The sequence below is a fragment of the Cupressus sempervirens genome, chromosome 11 (assembly GCF_028749045.1).
Source record: "Cupressus sempervirens isolate cs-2001-9-10 chromosome 11, ASM2874904v1, whole genome shotgun sequence".
Classification (NCBI taxonomy): domain Eukaryota; kingdom Viridiplantae; phylum Streptophyta; class Pinopsida; order Cupressales; family Cupressaceae; genus Cupressus; species Cupressus sempervirens.
In genome coordinates, this window is record NC_143128.1 from 501,181,800 (window position 1) to 501,198,041 (window position 16,242).

The 16,242-nt window shown below is 34.3% G+C and overlaps 1 protein-coding gene across 4 annotated transcripts in view; it reads left to right on the plus strand.

The window, feature by feature from the left end:
* Nucleotides 1–16,242, plus strand: part of LOC149530561 (RING/FYVE/PHD zinc finger superfamily protein) — a 57,964-nt gene that overhangs the window by 18,191 nt on the left and 23,531 nt on the right. For all 4 annotated transcript variants that reach the window (XM_089811324.1, XM_089811325.1, XM_089811326.1 and 1 more), the window contains exon 2: nt 9,430–9,824. In XM_089811324.1, the coding sequence (XP_089667450.1) occupies nt 9,430–9,824 (395 nt within the window). The remainder of the gene's footprint in view (nt 1–9,429; nt 9,825–16,242) is intronic.

Here is a 16,242-nt window from a genome sequence, read left to right on the forward strand (position 1 = left end):
AATTTTCACTTTTCCTCGTTATCTATTTAACTTGAAACCTTAGTGTGAATCTTAGATTTCTGACCTTGCAATCATAACCTGCAAAAATGGCTTGATTTCAAAGTTGAAATATGTACAGTTTTAGTTAAAAATACTCTGTGATTTCTGTGTGAAAATGGGTCTGATTCTTATTAGATCATTTTTGGTTCTAGTTAATATTTAGCCAGTTCTTCCAAAACATTAGCTAATGGTCATTTAGGCTTTTTTTTTGGTTCTTCCCAGTTAAGTCTATTTTTAAACTACACTTTTTATAGTGTTTGTAAACTCTATATAAGAGTTCATGTTAATACAATAAGAATACCGTTTCTTCCATTCATCCGGTTTTCACAATTTCATTTTATTAGAGCATGTCAATTTTTTGGGTGAATCAATGGGCATGCATTTTTTATTTTTTCCTGTAATTCATGTCTCCACACATGAGGAAGAATTAAAAATTGTCAACTCAGGCCTGCGATATGTGGTGGTTTTTGGCAGACACAAATACACACTATTCTTTTGGTGAACCTGCGACCTGTGCCCAGAGCTTAAATTTCGGCCTTTTCTGCCCACATGGCAGTCTTCAGCATTTTCTGCCAAACATCCGTCTCTTTCAAGCCAAGCACTAAAACTCCAATGCTCGATAGTTTTTCCAACCCACACTGGCTCAATTGTTGTATTCCTTGCCACGTCGTTAGCAAAGCCCATCATCATCCATTCTTTCTGATCTGCAAACTCTATTTTTTTGCCCACATCCGGGTTATGCCGTGATTTTCTCCCTGCTGCCACATTTAATTTTCTGTCTACTTCTAGTCAAGCGGCCTTTGTTTAGGCATTCCTGCCACTAGAAATTGTGGCCTGATTTTCGGACTACGTGTGCAAAACCTCTTAAATTTTTTTTTGGCTGTGTATCCTCAATCTGTCTTATCCACTGCCTCAATCCACGTTTTCATTCTCACAATAATTGCTCTCTCACAATCCTTTTGCTTTCTCTCTGCGAACAATTTTCAGCCATTTTTTATCAATTTGCTACCCTGCCTGACACCCGCTTTTTAAGTCCAATTTTTTTTGAATAATTTTTTAGCCCTAAATCCATTTTTTTTCAGTTTACGGACCTAGGGTTTTCTTTTATACCAAAAAATGTAAAAGTTTTTCATTCTCACGATATCTTTTTTTGGTACGTTAAGTATTGTTTTTTTTCTAGTGTGTTTTGTTTTGCAAATTGTGCAATGTCTGCCATGATTTCTCTTCCTTCACTAGATTAATTAGCAACCTTAGTTTCAGTGATGGCCTCTTTGACCAACATATGTTGGAAGGCAATCAACGGTTTAATGGCCGCAATTACAACACTTGGAATCAGCGCATGATGACAATATTTGGATATCATTATCTTGAAAAGATTGTTTTGGGTATGGAAGCACGTCCCATAGTTCAAACAGATCAAGATAAGTAACATGAATGTAATTGTGAAGCTGTCATGCTAATCAAACTTTCATTTGCAGATGATCAATTCCCTTATGCACCTTCTGGTAAAACAACTAAAGAAATCTGGGACATCTGGAAGGATCTTAATGAGATGTCCAACAAGAGCCATGCTTTCTTTGCGAAGAATTGGTATTTTTAATCATAGTGGATGAGGCAACAACTCTCTAGGCACATTTTCTGAAAATCAAGGATCTATGTGACTGGTTAGAAACTTTTGGTTGCAAAACGGGGGAAGAAGATATGGTAGCGGTTCCGCTGAGAAGTTTGCACTGGTCCTATGAGCACTTCATAGAGACGCTCAATATCACTTCTACTAGTTCTGCCTTGACATTCTTTGATCTCTGTAACAAGCTTTTGCTGCAGGATAGATGGATGCAACAGTTTGGAAGTCATGACTGTTCCTCCTCTTCTGAATAGGTGCCCTTTCTAGTGCAAGCCTCAAATAAGAACACATGTACCTCTCAGTTCTCTTAGCAGAAAGGATCAGGTGAACCTTTTGCATCTTCAAAGAGGAAGAGCGTTCAGTGCAATTATTGTCACAAGATTGGTCATGCGAAGAAAGATTGCAAGAAACAGTTGGCGGCTGCATAGTTTTCAGTAGAAGGCCCCAGCTGCTTCGTATGTAGATGAGAAGGAGGTTGCCTCTTATGCATTCTAAAAAACTCATATTATGGGAAGGTTTTAAACTCATTTTCTAAAAATTTATCTGGTGGGTTCTCATAATTTTTTCCCTTAAAAAAATGCAGTTAGGTTTTACTGCTTTTCGTAAAAAACAGAGTTCCATATGCTTTGATCTGTATCTCTGCTTCCATCTGGTTTTGACTGATTTTCCACCTCAAAAATCATGTTTGGTTTTGGTCGATTTTTCTACTGAAAAAACCTCTTTTGGTTTTTGTAATACCCAAAGTTTGTGTGGGATGTTATTTTAGGGTTTTTACTTTTTTTCTCCAGAACAAACTACGCTTTGTACTCTTCAAATCATGGTATTTTGCTATCCGTTTTGAGGAATTTGCTCATCTGCAATAGTTTGGAGGGTTCCGTAGCTATTCTTAGTGTATCTCTGTTTGTTATCAAGGAAGGACAATTCCATCCAACAACACATTGGATGATTCTGTGATGATTTCTGGTCAGCGGTTTTGTTGATTCTGGGAGGGTTGATGGAAGTGTTTGTGGTACTCTATGCTCACACCAACAAATCTATTTGAAGAAAAGACCACCTCTGTTTTTTCTTTTTTCTGGCGACACTTGGTCATTGACATTCTGCAGATCCAGGGTTGGTCTTAGTAGCAACAAAGTGTTTTGAAGAATTTGTTACTACAAGACATTTAGTCTTCTGTAGGTAGTTCATAGAATGACAATTAGGGGAGGGTATTGGATTATTTTTAGTATCATCAGTTCTTGCTATATTTAGTCTGCTCTTCCAAAAGCTTAGTTAATGGTCATTTTTTACTTTTTAGTTTTTCTCAATTTAAGTCTATTTCTAGATTATACTTTTTATGGCATATGCAAATTCTATATAAGACTTCATTGTTAATTTAACAATAATCCTGTTTCTTTCGTTCATTTAGTTTTCACAATTTTAATTCTTTTCCATGACTTTTAGTTCCAATCCCTTCGGACAAACAATTGTGATTTTATTGAAAAAAAATTGACTTGCATTTTCTTAAAGAAAAGTCGTGATTTATGAAAGGGTAAAAAGTGTAGAAGTTCATTCCCTCTATTATATAACTTGATAGTATGATTGTAAACAATGGAGATTTGATCTTTTTGAATAGAGAAATTACAGAGACTTTCTAAAACATAAATGAACTAACAAAATAGAAACTCCTTAAAACGACTAAAACTAATATGCAAATGAACCAACAAACTCGAAACTACTTAAAATGACTAAAACTAAGATGATCATTATAGAAACATTATAATAATTAATACCCTCCCTTAATGGTCATCATTTTAACTACCCTATAGAAGACAATTTGCGGGTCTTTTAGTTGCAAAAGATAGAAGGCATGATGTTGCACTGAGACCCTCTTGTAGTTTGCAGAACTTATGGCAATGACCAAGAGTATTGTAAGTGCCTAACTTAATGTTGGGTAACAAAACTAGCCCTCTAAGATTAGCTGTTGAAACTGATAAAAACTTGAAACAATGATTTTATGGAGAAATTGACAAACCCTCTAGACATGATTTTTTCAAAAAATGCAAAAACAATGTTTGTAGATGTTCGCCTCAGAAACTTCAGGAGCAGCCAAAAATGGATTGCAAGAAACTATGATTTTTGTGGAAAAAATTGCCAAACCCGAAAACTTTGAAGTTAACAAAGCATTGTTTTTTTTTGGGAAAAAATTTTAAAAACCCAAAACAGGAACACTTTACATAATTTGTTTTTTGGAAAAAATCACCAAACCCGAAAACTTTGAAGTTTACAAAGCATTGTTTTTTTTGGGAAAAAATGTTAAAAACCCTAAACAGGAACACCTTACATAATTTGTTTTGAAAGAATCAGAAAGCCCTCCAAACAAGAACCCATGGTTTTTGAGGACAAAATCATGCAAAAACCTAGTAATGATTTTTTGAGGATAAAATTGAAAAAATTAAACATGATATTCAAGGAGAAAATCGATCAAAACCCAAGACACAAAATTTGAGACTTGAATCATAATACGAAACTTCATCTTTTAGGAAAATGTGAAAACCCTTCTACATAACAAATTTTGAGGCAAACAATCACACAAAACCCACAATAGTTTTTTATGGAGAAAATTATAAAACTCTACTAGAAGTTTTTAAAGGAAAAAACCATGAAAACCCATCATAATTGTTTTTAAGGGAAAAAAAATATTACAACCCATCCACAAATTTTTTAAGGACAAAAGTTAGAAAACCCACAATACCTTTTTTTCTAAGGGGACAATATTGTAAACCCAAAATAATTTAATGGACAAAGAGCTTAAAAATCTGAGCTACATATAAACCCTATCCGTGGATTCTGAAAAACACGGAAGTATAGAGGTAATAAGCACAGCTCAAAAAATTGACCCCAAAAATTGGCATTGCACGCAACTGGAAGCAAGAACATTATTGTCCTGTCACAGAAAGACCAAACACACAAAAGAAATTGTGGCCGGAAAAAATGCAAAATGATTGGCAGGTTTTGTGTGGGTGCAAAATAGAGACTTTTGCCAGAAAAAGCCTTAATATGGTATGAAACCCTTCTAGTCACAAATATAAAGCAACGCTATAGAAGCAAATGCCCATGAAACATACAAAAAAACATGAGACAAATTGTGCCAGACCTCAAACTGTCATGTGGGGAAAAGCCAAGAATGAACGACGCTTGAAAGACTAGAAATATATGCAAGCTTCCCAAGCTGCAGAAATGAATAAACAACGCACAACCAGAGTTTGTGAGTTTGTCCATCTCTCAACCAACCATAAAATAGAAACCCAAGAGAATAAAAAAAATGTGAGCTGTAGAAGTCAAATGACCCTTGATTTTTAAGAGAAGAAAAAACCCTCAAGAAAGCCCTCCAATCTGCAAATGAGTGAAACCCTCAAATTTCAGAAAAAATACCTACAGTTATTTTAATTGAAAAATCCATCCAAAAACAAGTGGCCCCGTTTTAAAAAAAATTCCCCAAACTCTGAAAAGCCCCATCAACTTGGCTTTGATACCATGTTATACATTTTGATAGTTTGATATTAAACAATGGAGATTTGGTCTCCTTAATTAGAGAAATTACATTGAGCTTCTCAAACAGAAACGAAATAACAAAATAGAAACTACTTAAGCAACTATAACTAAAATGACCATTATAGAAATATAATATTAATAGCCTTAGGTGCACAAGTTTCCCCATCCTTCTTAGGTTGGATACCATGTTGAAGCAAGGTGATTGAAGTCCTAATTTGTAACAAGAGATGCATAGTGTCTCAAATTGTTATTTGAGTTTGAGGTAGCGATTGAAATCTTTTAATGTCAAGTTTTATAGTTTATTGTAGGAAGACTAGTAATTGACAAACCATGCATTCATTATTGAGATTTATTGTGAAAAAGCAAACTTGTGAAAGTAAACAATAGAACTTGCTTGTATAGCCATAGAGCCCCAGGAGCATTACAATTACATGAATGTTGGTGTGGATTTCATTGCTTACAATATAAGGATATGAATACACACTAGTTAAAAAATAACAATACAACCATACGAATCATTTTGTTTCTAAAAAGTAGGAATACACACTAGTTAAAAAATAACAATACAACCATACGAATCATTTTGTTTCTAAAAAGTAGATAAAAGTGCACCGTAGCTACTTAGACCCAAAAAATAAAATGAATATATATAAATCCTTTTGATTTGTTACAAATACAACTATTGGAAAAAAATAGAGATATAAAAAAAGAAAGTAGAGATTACCATAAATAAAGTGCTGGTATAATTGAATTATTTTTTAATTACAACTATAAATCAAAAGTCTAATTCAAATATTTATAGTTTAGTAAATAATAGTTCTAGAAATGTATTTTAAAAAAGAAATACTAAATGTCATATTTCTGAATTCACTTGTATTTGTTTAAATTGTTTGATATATAATTTTTGACAAGGAGAAAAGATAGACAGGTTTAGATCTATAGTTCTAGCATGTTCTATCAACTTAATATGCAATAAATATTTCAAGGTGTGTCAACAATTTGCGTTTAATATGTACAAGATATTATTAGTACTTTTCACATCACTTATCACACAGTAGTAGGTATAAAGGTTGGCAAAGAAATTATTTATTTCCTTAAACAAATACCATAAAACCTCAACCATGAGTGCACTGATTGCAGCCACTAAGATCAGATTTAAAAAAAAATCAAATTACTAAAATCTCAATATGTATTAGTAATTTAGTACTATATATGGTAAAAGTTTTTGAAAATTAAATGATATGATTGGATAAAAGAGAAAACTAAATAGAACTCAATGGATGCCATCGTTATCTTGCCTATCGGTAGGAACTAGTAAACAAAATGTATCTTCTAAATTACATCAAGTGCACAACTGTTGAAATTAAAAATTTCTCCTCGAAAGTAAATTGGAACATTGGAATTAATTGACCAAATTATTTCATGTTATCTGAATCAACAATGTGTCAAACAGTGAACCCAAGAAATATTAGTTTATAATTAATTATCTAACAAAAGATAAAGAATTGAGATAACCCCAAAACATATATGACAAATGCGAACACAGAAAGTTAAGCATACATCGTGTTCAACAAGGAAAATAATAGTGGATCAAAGCTTTATGCTATATAAAATGTGTGTGTGTGTGTGTACATGCATCTCTCTCTCTCTCTCTCTCTCTCTCTCTCTCTCTGTCTGTCTGTCTATAATATCTAAGTTGCCTTGAGTTTCTGGGTTGGGAGGAAAGGGTAATGAGTTTGACATTAGGGGGTGGAGCGGGGAAAATTTATAATATATAGGGAAAATTCAAATATGTTCATATGATAACATTGATAAATCTTAAATCATTTATCATATACATTATAAATAGCAGTTGAGTTGAAATGAGAGTTCAAGTTTCAATTTCATACATCCATGAATATAGTTCATTGAATCTGGAATCACTGTCAATATGCGTGTATATCGAAATTCCCGAAGGCCTCCATGAACAATCACTTAGTATAATCATTCTCCAATTGCCTGCTAATAGCATAAGTAAAGCATCAATTACTAAATAGTAGTTCTTTTGTATTTCACTTAAACTTAATAGGGGTAGTGGTGATGTATCTTAGCATTCCTTGACTGTAGACAAAAAACTGTTCTAAGTCCAGGGAAGATAGCCTAATATGCCAACAAATAGACTAAGTATGAGGTCATATAGAACATAGAGCTCTTCAGTACATCCATCATTTGGACATGCAGGTTATCACTGATGATGGTGCCCAAGTTCGAATTGGTCATGCAGGTTATTGTTGATGATGGCGCTGAAGTCAATCTTCTTATAATTAGTGATGGTCAAGATGTAGAAGCACATCCAAGGATGGAAATCCTTGGCATGTGGATACCCATATACTCTGATAAGTAGGATTACTTGATTCTGGGAAGCTACCTTAAATCACTCCTATGCTGTTGAGGTGGGGGCTTGACATTGACAAGTTGAGGGCAGTATTGTAGTTTCCCTTATAGTAATTCAAGCCTTCCTTCAATTTGATGTCTACATACTTTGAATGCATAGGATGCCAAAGACTTTCTCAATCATTTTCGGATTAATGTCAAAGACTACCTTCCCAAAGGATCCTGTAACCTGCTTGTGCCTTCGATTACAGTTTTGTGCACAAGTTAGGAAAAGTTTAGGAGATTGAGTTGATACTGGGAAAGTACTACAACTACTAACCCAGAGCTTGCTAGTGACGAGGCCATCACTGTCTTCATCTTGTCTTTCCTATGTATTCTTTTCAAGAACTCATCTATGTTCACATTCCCAAGGTCTATACTTCCAATGTCTTTGTAGGGAGACTACATCTTTGCAGGGGGATGATATCTGTTGTTCTGGTACTTCATGTTGCCTTGCTTACTTGCATTGAATGTACAAATACAACATAACATCCATTATAAACCAACTTGTAATGATTGTTAAGCTTAAGAATCAATTAGTTTCCTTATCGGGTTTATGGCCTTGCTCTTGATCTATACAAATCACAATTTAACAACCTTAAGTCCATATATTCAGTCAGTTATTCATAATTTCAGGGATTGGGGTTTGTGGATGTCATTTATTGCTTTCCAAAATAATGGGTTATTCTTGAAGAGGAAACATAAAAAAATGATGCTTGAATAGTTTTAATGATAAAGCAGAATTGTCGGCAGTTGGAGGTTGGGGAGAGCTCTTATTATTAGCTTTTGTTATGTTTTTGAAACGTTAACCAAGAGCAAGCAAAAGATGAACACACACAGGAAATGCATGGAGACACCACTGTGAATGCATGCCATCAGGGAAGCAAACATTGAATTCCACAGACACATAAACAAGTATGGGACACAATGGCTGGGAGCTAAGGTTATCAGGAACAATTGCAGAGAGCTCAAGTGCATGATAGTAGTATTTAAAATGACAACCAAACAGTGCATTTGGTCTTTAACTCACTTTTCTCATCACCATTAAAGTGTCGTCAATGTCCATCAGAGCAATAAGTGCTCAGTCATCCATTGTCAGGTTTGACACCGAAGGTAACAAGATGTTGCTGGCACTGGGGATTGGCTTGAGGCATGATAGAACCTGGAATGCCCACACTCACAGAAGTAAAATAGATGACATATAAAGGAAGGCATCAGGGATTGGGGTTTGAGCATTTGGTATGCTGAATGAAAGATCCACAAAGACTGAAAATATTATGCGGGCAAAGATAAGAAAACAAAGAGAACATAAAAGAGAAGGCAAAAATAAGAAAAATAAAAGAAAACAGAAGGGTCCCGGTGTGGGGTGCAAGGGACACCACTACCAAGCTCTGAACATTTGGGAAACATTTGTCTTGCTATTATCTTAAAATTAGCTTTAAGCTCTTAATTGTGCTGGCAATTTACCTTGATCAAATGGTATTATTTGACTACAAATATAAAACACCATTTAATAAGGGTATCACCCTTTTCCCTTCTCAATTGGTTCATGAATTCTTAACTTTATATTGTTTCATATGCTCCAGTTGTGCAGGCTTGGGAAACTGCCAATTAGTTGTGCAAAAACTGTATTGATTGTCTTATCGCAATGAGTTTTTTTTTTTCCTTGTGTTTTGTGACAATCAAGTGCATCTGTACAGGAGGATTTGCCTTGTAGTTTGTCATATTGCCACATACTAGAGTCCTTAAAATTTTCATAGTTAAAAACATATAATTCCAACGCATCTTACTTAAAAGCCTCTCAATTTGTGATTGTTTTTCAGAATATGTATCTGGGGGTACTCATGAAAAAGTTGAGGGTCCTGAATGTGAAATTGAGGAGGCTTTTACTAAGCGTTCCAGTTTTGATAACCGTGTCATTAAAGGTGAAGATTGCAGAGAAACAGAGATTCCAAATTATGAAGTAGATGGCACATTCAAGAAGAATGAGCCAAAGAAGAATGTTGAGAAATCAAAGTCCGTATCAGTTGCTAGGACTCATTCAACAGAACTGCTAGGTGACAGTTTTATCTGCACTGCACCCTCTGAATCACAAGGAAAAATAGATAAAAAAGATCACTCTAGTACTGGAAAAGTGGTAAAACTTTCACCCTGGAGGGAATGTACTAATGCTCAGCCTGAATCAAGTGAATTTGCAGGAGTTATAATTAAACAAGAGGTATTTTCAAGGTTCATTACTTACAAAGCTAGTTTGCTTTCAAAAGGAAATAATCTGAAGTTATTAGATTTATTTGATTTGATTCATTGGAGGATTAATGCTAGGAATCTTCAAATATGATACTTACATTTGTTCACAAGGTCCTTGGGTTTAAGCTTAAGCTGCATCATTTTTATGATATTCTGTTATTATTGTGAGGACGGTTTACTTATGAGGTTTGTATATCAAGACTGTCAGTTATTGCTTAACACCCTTAGGTTTCTTCACATTCTGTTATCTGTTTTATACTTCATAGTACACAGCTTGCTTCAATATTATATGTAATGCAGCCAGTGTAGATTTGATTTTTATAATAGCTTATGGAACAAGGATCACTGTGGTGGAAAATGTTATACTTAAACTATTCCTAACGCTGCGTTGAATCTTAAGAATTGTTTTTTCTGTTTTTGTTTTTAATTTACATGACATATCATTCTTTTGATGATGCTATTAGTCCGATTCACAGGACTGTTTGGATTTTCTTGTCACTCAGTTGTGTAAATGCTATTGCTGTATAGGTATAATTTTACATATATCGTTTCCAATAACTGTATGATATATGGGACCGGATGCAGCAGGATAGGGATCAGTGAAGACGAAGAAGAAGGAGAGGCAAAGGGAACTGGATGGCAATATAAAGCATGGATATCTTTAAAACTTTATAAAAACCAATGAATTCTAGGGTGTGTTTAGGTTCTTAGTGTGGTTGGTGTGTGCTATTTTTGTTTGTATTACTCTGGAGTCTGTACAATATATCAGGCATTCTAGGTAATCTTTTTTCTCAAGATAATAGCAATATACTCATACGTCCATGATGTCTGTTTGCTATATGTATCTGTGATTGAGTGGGCAGTGCTTGTTATCGATGCCAGCCATAGTTTTTCTAAATGCTTCCTTGTTTTGTTCCTAGGAAATGCTTTATTTCTTTATTTCAAGTCTGGATCGAAAGGCTTAGCCATTTTGGATTTTTTTTTTTGAGGAATTTGTAAATTGTGATCCTTTGTGATAGTCTTTTGGCGGTTGAGATTAATTGTCACAGATTTGGCTGTTCGGGCAAATGGTTCCTTAATTTCAGGGTTGCTTTTATGTTGCTGTTTTTCTGTTATATTTATCTGATGACTTAAGCTATATGACGACCTGAGTTGGCAGAAATTTTAATTATGGGCATCTTGAAATACTTTAGTGCCTTACACTAGTGGGCTGAAGTTTGAAATATGATAATATCCAAACATCTGAAACTATAATATTGAATCACATCTGTGTGGTCTTTTGAGATGACAAACCTAACTGGCATGAAAAAATGCATTTTAAACATTCCTTATTCTCTGACTTACAAAAATGACAGGCCTGAGTAGATTATTTGCCAAAATGTTAATTTTTTTCCTTCAGGTTTGTACACACAGGAAAGTATCACTGGACAGACAGTTTTTATAAGTACATTATTAGTGACTTATTTAGTACATGCTTTGGTGCTAATCCAAGAAGTCAGGAATACTTCTCCAACGAAAGAAAAACCAGGCATTTCACTTTTCTACTTAATTGAACTTAAGCTATTCTTAATTCTTCTCTGTGTTGTGGTTTTTGAGTTCTTTTGATCAAACTCTTTCTGTTTTCCTTGGAAAAAGTAAAGGCAGATAGTGGAAGAGGTATAGTAGGCTTTCAAATATTGTGGAGGGAGTTTCAATTACTATAACTGGATCCAACCCTAAATAAATATTCATTATAATCGAACCATCTGCTTGAGCAGAAGTTCCATGAGTGGCCACATCCCAGGTCATGTAAGAGATTGTTACAAATGCAATGTTAACCTAAAAGCGTATTCATAAAGAGTTAGATGTAAATAGAAAATCTTTAAGGAGTTTGTTGACTGGGGAAAGATTTTCTGTAATAAAGAGTCTTGGAAATAAATCTTATTATAGAAATCAAGCTTCTTGGTCAAAAAACAAAATCATCTTTGGTAGAGCTTTTTGAAATGATTTGTGAAACCTGTTTGCTAAGATTGTAAACTAAATTTTCAATTGTTTATGTAGGGGTATTAAAATATTGTAATGTATCTTTAATGGTCATTTTGTTAGTCTTTAGTTTATTAGGCAATTGCCGCTACAGTTCCTATTTTTGTCCTTAGTTCATGAATCTGTAAATCTCTATGAGGAGCTTTCATCTCCTCTTTTTAGTACATCTCTTTACCATTACATGGTATTAGAGTGGCTTAATGGGATTTCATAAAATTTGACAAAGTTTTGAAGAAAAAATCAAACCTCTTTTGTCTGGTCTGGATTCTTTTTCCGATTTTATTTTTTCAATTTTTAAAAATAACAGTCGTTGCAGGTACTTTATGAAAATACTGTCATACGCCTTCAAAGATCTTGTTGAATCTCGTGAGCTTGGTTGAGGGTTTTGATCACACAGTTTCCTGGTTTTAGCAGAAGTCTTTGATTTTGAAGGGTTGCATGTACTTGCATGTTACTTGCATATGTTGTTTACCATAGAAAGTCTTGTGTTTTTCTGCATGGAGGTTTCTGATGGCTTTTAATAATTTTTCTCCTTAAAAAAATTTCTGGTTGGTTTTAATAATTTTGTTCCGTGGATTTTATTATTATTTTCGGTTTATAATTTGTTCCTCAAAAATTAATGGTTTGCCTTTGTTAGGGAGGGTTCTCTGGTTTCTAGAAAGGTTTTTACCTTTTTTTTTCCTTATAAACGATGTTTTGCATTTTGATCTATATTTGAGATTTTGTGCTTATCTGTTTGGTTTCTTTTTTTTTGGAGGTTCAGACTTGCAAGCATGGCTGCATAGAGAAGGCACAAAGCTTGCGAGAAAACCAACCAAGCGAGGGCCCCATGAAAATTTTGCTACTTGATATGAGAGCATGAGTCTATAGGCTGACCTCTTCAACTAAGAGCCAAAAATTGAGGGGTATCCATTCTGCCAAATTTGCCCAGGGCACGATCCCAACCTCATCTCTTATGATGTCAAAGCCTTGCACTTAGCAAGACTTGATCCCTGGTGGGCTCATTTGGAACTATTCAACTTCACCAATAGATCAAGGGCCCATTGACATTTGTTTGGTTTTTTGATTTTATCCTCCAAAATCGTTTATGGTTTCTGTAATTTGCAAAATTGCATGGGATTCCTTTGTGGGTTTTTATCGTTTTTTGAATTTTCTGAAAAACAGTGATTTGTAATCTTGGGTTTGGCATTTTTCCCTAAATAATTGAGACTTTTTGCAATCTCTTATGTGGCATCTCACTCTTTTATAAAAAATTGGAGGGTTTGTTGATTTTTCCTCAAAATTGTGGCAGCTTTTCTCGGTGTGTGTCTAGCTACAAGGGGGGACACCTCTATTTTTGTGATGATTTCTAGTTAGTGGCAGGCCCATCTCAGTAGCAGAGTTAGTGGAAGGCTCTTTTCTCTTGTTGCAGAGCATTATGAAGAAAGTGTCAACTTACTCTATGTTTTTTGGATGGATTTTGGCTACTCTTGGTCATTGACATTTTGCAAATAACAGGGACGGTCTCAACAACAATAGACTATTATGAAAAATTATGACCACAAGACATGTATAGTCTTCTACAAGGTAGTTAGATGATCATCATTAAGGGAGGGTATTAAAATAATGTAATGGTTTCTATTTTCATCTTTAGTTCACATTTTTTTTAGAAACATCCTCTTTGCAAATCTATATAAGGAACTTTCACCTATGTTTCATACAACATCGATTTACCATAACAAGCGTTGGATTAATTATAGAGTGAAATAGCAATTCCATATTGCATAATGTTTGAACAAAATAGTGGGGAATTTGTGATTGGTCGGATGATGGCAAAGAATATGTCAAGTATGTTCGAAATCAAGATTCTTCAAGCTGGTTTTCCATGTAGTCTTAGAATAGGTTGGGCATAGGCATGGGTTTTAAGGATGGCAATTTAAAAAAAAAAAATTGTGCATATAGTTTGGCTTAGAGTTAGCAAGCTCATTTGTGGACTTTTAGGTGGTATATTGTGGGCTTTTCCATTTTAACTTGATAAGCCTAACTTGAAAGTTACGTTTTCAACTTCCCTTTTTGTAAAATTGACATGCCACTCATTGTAATTCAAGTTTCTTTTAAAAGGGTAGTTATTCTAAGTGGTTTGTCTCAAGTTATTGCTAGGTATTGTTACTAAAGTAGACTATTCTAAATAGTTACCTAAAGTAATCATCTTAGGTTGTTATCCTAGGTAGTTACAAAAGTGGTTAGGTGGTTATGATAAGTGGTTACAAGTCGAGTGACTTTGTGAGTCTTTAAATACAAGGTCATTTACAATGTGAGGGGGGACTATAGCGAATTTTCAAAAGAGACTTTTGGGTCCACACTATATAAAAGTGTTCTTGAACTTATATTTTTTTCAAGAAAATAATGAAGAATGCTTCTAGTCGTATGTCTTGAATATGGTCATCAATAATTGTTACTTGCTTTTCGAATGTTAAGTTAGTAATCTCTTATGTAATGGTGCAATCCAATAGTCTTACTAATCCATGTAAATGATTTGGCAAAATGCATTCATTTCTTGGTATCTTGGTGTGAATGTTCTAGAATAGGTTATCTTTTCCTATGTTAAGGCTGTTATCCCATATTTTGTCCTTGTTGCATTTACATGGTGAAAATTGCCTTTGTAATCATTATCCATTTGTGATTCTCAACTAGTATTCGTATGCTTACTATTGGGGTTTATTTATTACTTTCTTTTAGTTTAGTTTAGTCTCCTTTTTGTTCTTTTAGGTGAAACGTGTTGAAAATACTAAATAACCCCATCACACAAGGGAGCTGCCCCTCTCAAACGCAGAGGAAGGTTGTGAGTCGTGACAAATCATAATTTGATCACAATCTCTCCAACTGTTGGAATGGTTGCCACTACTCATAGTGAAAACAAGGTCATTCTAAAGAGAGCGTTCACAATGACTAATCTGTTTTCCAACACATCACTTATCTAAATTTCACACTATGTTGATAAAATATGTGGTGGAATTTTACCCTTAAATCATGAAGACAAGTTTTGTAGAATGGTTCACAACACAATGTACACAACAATATAACATGGATTCAATTATAGCAACATAATACTCATTAGTAGTACCAAAATACCAAAATGGCGAGGAAAATGTTATTACTTTATTGATTACCAAAAACATGAGCACATCATCCATAAAACATCAGTACATTATCCATATTTCAAAGTTCTTATATAATGGTGGGTTGGTTGGGAAAACCAACCGACGCATCCCCTCGCTTCCTAACTACCCAACCCAACAAAGCTTAACTAGTTCTAATTAGAACATTACTTTATTATGTACTTTATTTATCCCTCCCAAAAAAGAAGTCGTCTTCCATATGATTACCCAACAAACAAAAGGATAATTAGACTTCAAGAAAAAGGTTGTGAAGACATCCTTTGACTTGGAGCTCCCTGGAGACGTAGAAGATCTCGTTTAGCCTGTTAAGAATATTAACCAAGATAAACCTACAGGTCTGACAGTACAGATCGTACTTCCTCTTCATGGTGATATCTCTCTAATGATGGCATTTAATAATATATGTATCTCTCCTATAGGTGCCAGTGATTTCTAAAGATGCAATTGTTAATGCTTAAACAAACTAACTCTTAGTTAGTCTTTACTAACTTGTGTCTCCTAGATCGCTGAATTAGGAAGTATTTAATTAGTGCCAAGTTAGGAAGGGCTATGTCCCTTGAGGGATATACCCTTTAGAAAGGATATATAGTAGGTTGTAAATGCAGTTTATAGGACACACAGTTACAGCAGTCTGCTCCTCTAAGCATTTTACATCCAGCGAATTCTAAATCAAAGATCGATTATAGAGTATTGGATCTGCATTTAAGGTAAATGCTAACTTCCTCAACAATCTGAATATTCATAATATTTAGAAGACCATTCTCAGCAATTCAAGACTGAACCAAAAGTCTGATCCAAAAAACAAAGAATTAGCAGAAACTTTACATGGTATCAGAGCCAAGTTATCAAATCCAGGGCTCTGCAAAATTCAGTTATTGGACTTCATATATATTTAGTAGCTTTCTCCTATCTTTAATGGCATACACAATCAGACTTGAGGACATGTTTGATGGGAAAGAACACTTTGAAGCCTGGAAATTCAGAATCTTGATGATTCTTGAAGAGAACAATGTTAAACAATTCGTTGATGGAGCATCCAAACAACCTCCAGTTGAACCTTACAAATCTATATGAAGCAAAGGAAATAGAAAAGCTATTCAAATCATCTTGGATGGAGTTAAAAATGATATTGTACCTATGCTTACAAAACATCAAACTGCCTTTGATATGATGAATGCATTATGAAATGCATATGAAGTAAACAATGCA